At 53.2% G+C, this 7908-nt stretch overlaps 1 protein-coding gene and 2 non-coding genes across 7 annotated transcripts in view; all 3 read right to left on the reverse strand.

Annotated features, from left to right (window-relative positions):
* Positions 1–7908, reverse strand: part of VAC14 (VAC14 component of PIKFYVE complex) — a 121614-nt gene that overhangs the window by 96489 nt on the left and 17217 nt on the right. For all 5 annotated transcript variants that reach the window (XM_006152660.3, XM_006152661.3, XM_027773513.1 and 2 more), the window contains exons 4-9: positions 7224–7286; positions 6676–6783; positions 6062–6171; positions 5697–5803; positions 4750–4884; positions 4145–4297 (exon numbers count right to left, since the gene is read on the reverse strand). In XM_006152660.3, coding sequence (XP_006152722.1) covers positions 4145–4297; positions 4750–4884; positions 5697–5803; positions 6062–6171; positions 6676–6783; positions 7224–7286 — 676 coding nt within the window. The remainder of the gene's footprint in view (positions 1–4144; positions 4298–4749; positions 4885–5696; positions 5804–6061; positions 6172–6675; positions 6784–7223; positions 7287–7908) is intronic.
* On the reverse strand, positions 1517–1587 carry TRNAG-GCC (transfer RNA glycine (anticodon GCC)). The gene has a single exon. It is a non-coding gene; the product is annotated as a tRNA-Gly (tRNA).
* TRNAG-GCC (transfer RNA glycine (anticodon GCC)) lies at positions 3077–3147 on the reverse strand. Its single transcript has one exon. It is a non-coding gene; the product is annotated as a tRNA-Gly (tRNA).

Genomic DNA, 7908 nt, shown 5'->3' on the forward strand with positions numbered 1-7908 from the left:
CTGACTCACCACGCCTGGAGTGCGCACAGGAGAGGTTGAGGAGCTCAGCAGTCACAGCCCTGCGAATGACGAATCCAGTCACATGCACCGCGAGGCAGTTCCATGCCCCCAACCGCGCCGGAAATCCCATTTACAGCTCTGCTCATCACATGCCACACGCACAAACTGCCATTGCTGACCCCTATGCTATCTCCGACGGAGCCCACCACAGGCCCGCAACCACCTAGGCGAGGCTGATGGTGAAAAATAGGGAGCAAGGGACCAACAGATGGTGTAGTGGCTATGTCACTGGACTCCCACGTGGCTGACCGCAGTTTGAGTCCTGGACCTGGTGGCTTCAAACTCAGGCTAGGCGCGTGTGAGTACCCAAAATCCCAAGAGGAGAATGGAAGGGAAGGGACTGTGGTGTGGCCATCCCCCCTGGGAGGGTGATTTCTTACTTTCTGTCTCTCTGGAGAGTGCATGTGGCCTATAGCAAAAATTTCTCTTAAAAAAAAAAAAAAAAAAAAGAAAGAAATGGGGAGCAAACGCTCTGCCCCCGAGGGCTCCTATTCCGGTGACCACATTCTAATTGTGAATCACACAACCTCAACTAGGGTACCACCACGTACAGCACGCGCCTGTCTCACCAGAAAGTCACACGCACACTGTAGGTGGTGTGCTATCGCCGCCCTGTTTGACAGGTAAGGAACTGGGGCCTCAGAAAGGCTGCCCGGCTGCCCAAGGGCGGCAGGGGTGAAGCCAGCTGAGCCAGGACTCACGGCTGGATGTTCAGGCCCAGAGTCTTCGTGATGACACCTGAGATGTTCAGGGGATGTCATGGAGGGAAGGCTGGCCCCGTGAAGTGCTGTAGAACTCAGACTCAGAGGAAGGGCTCTGTGCTGTGGCTCTCCCCAGGTGGCTGGGCCAACGGGAGCCACAGTAAGGGCAACGGTCAGCAGTTGGCCCCAGGGCCCCGTCCTGCCACCGAGGCAGCAGAGGGCTACCCATCTAAAGGCTCTGTGGTCAGGGGAGGAAGTTCCAGAGGTGGGATGTGCATGTGCAAGTGTGTGCATGAGTGTGCACAGGGGGTCTTACCGGGAGGCATGCCATGAAGAACGTGGAGCTGTGGCTCATTGGCACAGACTGGGCTGGGGGGAGCCTGCAGAAGAGTGGGCAGCAAGGGGGCCCCGTGATCAGCCAGGGGAAGGACCAGACCAGCAGAACATGCAGGAATGGCTGGGAGGAATTCGTCACCCACTACCTAAATCATCCATCTCGTGGCTTGCAGGGACCTGCTCCCGGTCACTTAGATTCCTAACAAGCCGAACAGGGCCAAGAGAGGATGTGAAGCCCCAAATTGGCTGCTGCCATGTCTATAAAGCATGCTTTCACCTGGTGAAATGCTGTTTACGAGGCAGTAAAACCCAGAGTCAAGCTGCCTGAATGTGTCCTGGTTTAAGACAGCACTCTCCTGACCAGGCAGCTGTGTGAAGAATGCTTTAAAAAAAAAAATCCAAAAGGGAAATAAATAAGATACATTGGCCGGGAATCGAACCCGGGCCTCCCGCGTGGCAGGCGAGAATTCTACCACTGAACCACCAATGCTTCAGCTTCTAGGGAGGTTTTCAGCTGCTGCTATGACCCACAGAGTGCAGCAGTTCCTTCCCAGAGGACTCAACTTGCTGCCACAGCCGCAGCAAAGGCAGGGCAGAGACGGCCAGTTCCACTGCAGGGAGGAGGGGCTAACTTTTTTAAAAAAATTGAGATGGAATTCAGGTAACATAAAACTTCACTTACAAGTCACCAATTTAAAGTGTACAACTGGGTGATGTTTAGTGCAGTCAGAGTCGTGCAACCATTATCACTATTTAATTCCAGACCATTTCCCCATCACGCCAAAGAGACCAGGGTCTGTCAGCACTGGTCCCAGTGCCCCGTCCCCCTACTCAGGCAACCAGAAAGTAGAAACCTGACTCAGCAGATGAGAGACATTAACTTTCATGTCAAATCAAAAACAAAGCAAAGCAAAATAAAAACATTCACTATTAAACCCAAAGAGCAAATAAGTACTGAAGTTGTACCTTAATATTACACACACGCACACACACAGAGGCACATATTTAAAATTATTTTAAATGTTAAAATTTTAATGCTATCTTTCAATGGGAATAGTCTTGCTTCTTTGTATTTTTCTCCATTTTTTTTAACCCTTTCTCAAATTGGTTTTATTATCATCACTACAAGTTTACAAGGTGGATGAAAGAGGGGTACAGGGAAGTAAAGAATTAAAAGCAAGAAGCAAGACTTATTTAATGAGCTCTCACACACCCTCCCCTTTTTTTCTTTTGTAGAGAGAGACTTTTGCTATAGGGCGCATGTGTTTGCCACAGGGACAGAGACAGACAGAAAGTGAGAAATCTGCCCCCCCCCCCCCCGCGGGGGTGGGGAGGAACGACCATGCCGTAATCCCTTCTCCTCCATTCTCCTCTCAGGACTTTGGACACACACACACACAGAGGTCCGGCGTGAGTTTTAAACCTCTGGGTTTGGAACTTGAATTGTGGTCGACCACATGGGAGTACAACAGTGTAACCATTACACCATCTGCTGGTCCCAATGAGTCCCATTAAAAAAGAAAAAAGGTTAATTAATTTATTTTTTCCATGAAAGAAAAGTGAGAGACAAGCGCCCTCAACAGGGTCTTTGCAGGCCATGCAGGTGTGTGCTTTGTGTACTCAGGTCCTGGGGCTCAAACCCAGGACCTTCCCTGTCTGGTCCTAGTTGTGCTATCACTGCACCACTGCCTGGTCCTGAGGCTCACTTTTTTTTTAATATAATTTTTTATTTTATTTAATTCAACGGAGAACTTCACATTTTTCCATCTATCAAATATTTCTCCTACTTTCCATATTCTCTAAAAGAGAATCAGAAAAAATTAAAAAAACCCTCACACATTAATGGAAGTTCACAAAACATGCCTATCCCTGAGATTCTAGATTCTTCCCAATAAGAAAGCTCTTCCTTGGAAGGCCTGCACCATCTTATCTCCCTAAGTTTTCTTTTTTCAGGAGTTACCAAAAAGGTTTTCAGCTGCTGCATTGGCCGGGAATCGAACCCGGGCCTCCCGCGTGGCAGGCGAGAATTCTACCACTGAACCACCAATGCTCCAGCTGAATACAGCACTGCCTCCAGCTGTTTTGTTGCTGTGGCTCACAGTGACGCTTGCACAGCTGTAACCTGACACCTGAGATGGTGCAGCATGGAAACTGCTGGATTCTATCAGCCGAACCCACAGGAGGAGGCCCATAGGGCACGGGGTGCTCGCCCTTCTACTCAGACAATCTACTCGGGCAAGAGAAGTCCTGAATTGCAATGGGAGAGAATGCTTCGGTGATTCTTTCACCTCCGGGGCACCTTCCCAGATCTCATGCTGTTATCCTTAAAGATCTGAGGCGGCCCTGCATTCCTTCATTCTCTTCAAAGACCGCTATTAGGCCATCACCAAAGCTGACTAGTGACCTCTCGGAGGGGACAGAGGCTCAAGAGATAGGCAAAGTCCTAGATAACACCAGCTCTGGGCCCCAATGTTTTTAATGGTTTTAATGTTACGAGTATACAAGAAAATAAGGTTCAGGGTGAAATGAGAACAGAGCCACTTTGCATTTCAAAGGCACTGAATTCCCAGGTGCTGAATACAGGCGTTTCCTCAGCCCGCCCTCCCTGAGAAGGCAGACCTGCTCGTACAGGCAGCTGGTGGCCGGATGTCTAGGGGCAAGGATCAAGCCGGCGCAGCCTGGAACTCCCGCCCCAAGCCATCCTACCGGGAAACAACTATTTACTGCAGCTGAATCCAGAAAAGGATCAGGGACAGAGCTGGCAGTTTGAGGCAGAAAGTGTTAAGAGCACTGGGAACGTAGCTCTGCCAGCACAGCGTAGGCAGTCTGGGTTCGAACCACAAACCTGCCAGTAATGAGCTGCCAGATCTGGTTAGAGGCTTCAGTGTCCCTATGCAGAACGGAGATGGGGGGAGCTCCTACCTCACAGGTTCTAGCATGTACAGCAGCCCCAGTCAGTTAAGTCAGGTCCCGAGCCAAGATCTATAACCTCTGGCTCCCTGACTCCCTCCATGGGAGGTGAGGGGTGGAGGGCAGAGCCTACTCACCACTGGCTGTCTCCTCTTGCTTTGCCTGGGCATCCTCAGGGTTGGGCTCTGCCTGCCTCTGTGCTGTGGGCTTCGGCTCGTCTGGCTCGTCGTCCTCGGGGGTGACCAGCTTCATCAGGCTCTGGTTGCACACATTGGCCACCTCCTTGATGCCTGAGCTCCCTGATGTAAGGAGCAGCCCCCAGGGGCAGTCTTCTCTATACCCAAGGTTGGTACAGCTCAGTCTCCCTAGGAGCTGTTACCAACCCAGGCAGACGGGCACTCTGAGCTGAATGCCTCTCTCCTTGCCATACTGGTGCCCTCCTTGTAAGGCCCTTTCTGGTGGTCTTCGTGCCAACAGGATTTCCCCCACCCATGGCGCAGTGGTATGAATCAGAGGAGCCCCGGGGCCTGGGAGAGCTGCTCTGACCTGCAAGTAACGGGCGATGGGGCACAAGCAGCAGGAGCTCATGAGCCTGGCTTTCCTAATCTGTGTTTGGCTCCTCCTTATTCCTAGACTAGGGACTGTTTGGAAGTGTTAGGGATCAGGGGGCCCCCATTCTCACTCGGTCCCTCCACTTCACAGCCGGATGTCTAGAGGTCTCCCCTCCCAGCGTGAAGGATACTTTTCTTGCGGTCGTCATAGGCCAGGCAAGGCAAGACAGCGGTCAGGATCCCGGAGGAGTAGGGCAGCATCACCCGGCCAGCGAGTTGGATGAACTCCCGCATCCAGCACATGGCCGTGAGCTGGATCAGGTCGTCTGGAAGGGAAGCAGGGGGGGTCCCACCGGAGTCAGCATGAGCAGCCAGAGTGGCTCTCCCTGACTGCACCTGCAGGATGGGGCTGGAGAGCTGAGGAAGCCGAGTTTCCCACCCCATGCACCTATGCCCTCCAGAACGTGACTCTGTCTCCTCCTCTCAAGGAGGGGAGTCGGTTCTCCTGCCCCTTGAATCTGGGCTGGCCTGGCTACTTTGGCCAATGGAATGTGGCAGAAGTGACAGTGTGCCTGGCTCGAGCCTTGGCCTCAGGGGCCTTCTGCACACTCCTACCCTCTCCTGGAAGCCGCAGATGCCAGGTGAACGTGCTCAGCCCAGCCCGCTGGAGGACGAGATGTGGACCAACTGCTCCCTGCCCCAGCTGACAGCCACCAACCTCCGGACGTGAGAGAGGCCATCACAGATCACTCAGCCTCAGCCAACCCTCTGGGTGACTATAAGCACATGACCAAGCTCGGCCAAACCGGGCTCAGCGAGTAGGCCACCCAACTGACCTCAGAGTATGACAGACAGGTGACTGCTGGGTACGTAAACCTTTGACACACAATCCCACCCTGGCAGTGTTTTAGCTCCCAGAGTTAAGGCCATGCTTGCCAGTGAGAGGGTCCAGATCTTACTCTGCTCCAGGCCAGATCAAACAAAAGGGCCTCCATATTGACAGAAGACCCGGCTCTCTCGCTCACGAAGACCCACGACTCCATGCTCTCAGGGTCCAGCATCACTCTGGTAGCCACTGCTCCCAGGCTCTCTTGTGGCCCCCACTGAGAGTGGTGGTGGAGGCCTCACACACACTTACCTGTGGTCTGGCAGTGGATCACCAGAATGTTGGCCATCTCAGCAAACTTAACGCTGGAGGGGTTCTTCTTAATCTCTTTCAAGAACTCTCCAAGAACCACCTCACACCTAGCAACGAGGAGGATGGAAACAGCAGTCACCCAGGGCTGGAGGAGCCTCATGCTGCACCTGTGTCTGCTCTGGTCAGCCGCCCCGACGGAGATGACATGCTCAGCCTCAGGTGAGGGCCCTTAGCTCCTCACAGAGACGCACGGGAGCCGGGAGAAAGGAGTGAGTTTCCTCTCCCGTGCGCTGCCTCTCTGTGGGGACTGGGGTACACATCCACGGAGGGGTCCCACCAGAGCAGCTGCCTGGCCCTCCACTCACATTTTCCGAATCTCTTTGCCGTTGTCACCCAGGATCTGGAAGAGTCCATCCAGGATCTCCGGCAGGTAATCTAGCAGGTTAATGTCCGGACCAGACTCCAGAACCAGGATCTGACCCAGGGGGAGAAGACAGGAGGAAAGTTTTACACCAGCGTGAGACTCGTCTCCTCATCCCCAACCCACAGGACCTGGGCGGTAGCGGGGGGACCCGGTGGAGACGCATCATGGCACTGCAGGTGTCCCGTGGTGGGAGCAGATCTCCTGTCTGGTTACACATGCCTGAGAATGGTCATATGACCCCCAGTAAGACTCAGATGCCCAGAGGAGAAGGGAACGGATGAGAAGAACAGCTAAGATAAGTCGGATGTACTGCACTCTTAGTTCCACAGAGAGACTGGCACTTCCTGGGACAAGGACAGACCTGCATCTCCTCAGGGGCAAACATGAGGAGCTTTCAGGGCAAAGCTCATTAGACACATCTGATTAGCAGGTGTCAATGGCTACTGGATGGATAACGAGGCTTCTCGGTCGTCAAAGGTGCTGCCAAGGGCGCAGCAAGAGCAGGTTTGACACAGCCAGGGGCTCCCTAAGCTGGAGGCCGGGGCGGGTCCTTACCCAGGAGATGATGAACTGCCGGGCATACTGGTTGTTGGAGTAGATCCTCTCCCGCAACAAGGGGATGAAGCCCACCAGGTCAAACTTGTTGCTCTCAGTCACGATGTCCTGTGGAGCAAAGGAACGTGAGCCACCGAGTGCCAGAGCCAGGGCCACAGTGGCAGGGTCCCAGCTCAGCAGGGAGGTCCTGGGAGCATCTTCTCTGTCATGGGCCGAGGGACAAACAAACTGAAGGCAGAATCCAGTCGAGAGAACTAACTAACCAAATGGTGACCTGCTCTCTGTGCTGTGGACCGACACTGCGCTGTGGTGGGAGGTGGGGCACAAGGCCACGTTTAAGGGGGTGGCACGGTTCTGTACTCGGACTGCAGTGGAGACACAGCTGGGTGTATCTGTCCTAGAACTGCACACCAGAGAGTAAATCTTACTTTATGTAAATTGAAATTTTTTTTTAAAAAAATGAGGAAGACTACCTGCAATGAGAGTATTTCTAAAAGAAATGGAAAAAATAGATTCTAAAACTGAAAGTGGGAACGAAGCACAAATACCTTTAAAAGGCGGTCCAGGAGCTCAGATCCGCTTTTCACATTGGGGTCCGGGTCGGCAGCCAACTACGAGACACGGAATGGGAGAGAAGCACAGAGGTGATGGTCACGGTCAAGGGCGGGACACGGAACCTGGTCCAAACCCACAGCCAGGCCTCACACAGGGAGCACCGAATGGTCCCCTCTCAGCGAATCAACCTGAGACAGGGGAGGGAAGTGGGGCAGGCGAAGTGGAACCTGGCTGAGGAACCGGACGTGGCCGAGAAGGGGAACTCCTTGGAGAGGACTGAGGAGAGGGCCAGAGAGTCCACAGTCTACTCCGCTGAGGTTGTCCTGGAGCCCCGTGGGCTGGAATAATCAGCTCCTCGGGGAAGGTCTGCACATGGGGCCACCGTCCTCACCTTCTACCAGGGAGGGTGGTGCTTCTCAAACTATCAGCTTTTTCCCTCTGAGTTATGGTACACTAATACTTTTGTGAAATGCAAAAAAAAAGAAGGAATAGAAAATAGAAAAATCAAAACCAAACCAAACCAAATCCTGTACATACGAGCCCATTAAAAAAAGGATTACTATTAGATGCAACAGACAGTAAGTGTCTCTTGCGGCCACATACTCATCACTCTGCTTGCCTCTGGGCAAAGGGACCTAGTCACCCACGGCCCAGAGGGTCATCCTGGGGGGGGGGGGG

This window comes from Tupaia chinensis, unplaced genomic scaffold (genome assembly GCF_000334495.1).
Source record: "Tupaia chinensis unplaced genomic scaffold, TupChi_1.0 Scaffold000355_1, whole genome shotgun sequence".
In the NCBI taxonomy this organism is placed as follows: Eukaryota; Metazoa; Chordata; class Mammalia; order Scandentia; family Tupaiidae; genus Tupaia; species Tupaia belangeri.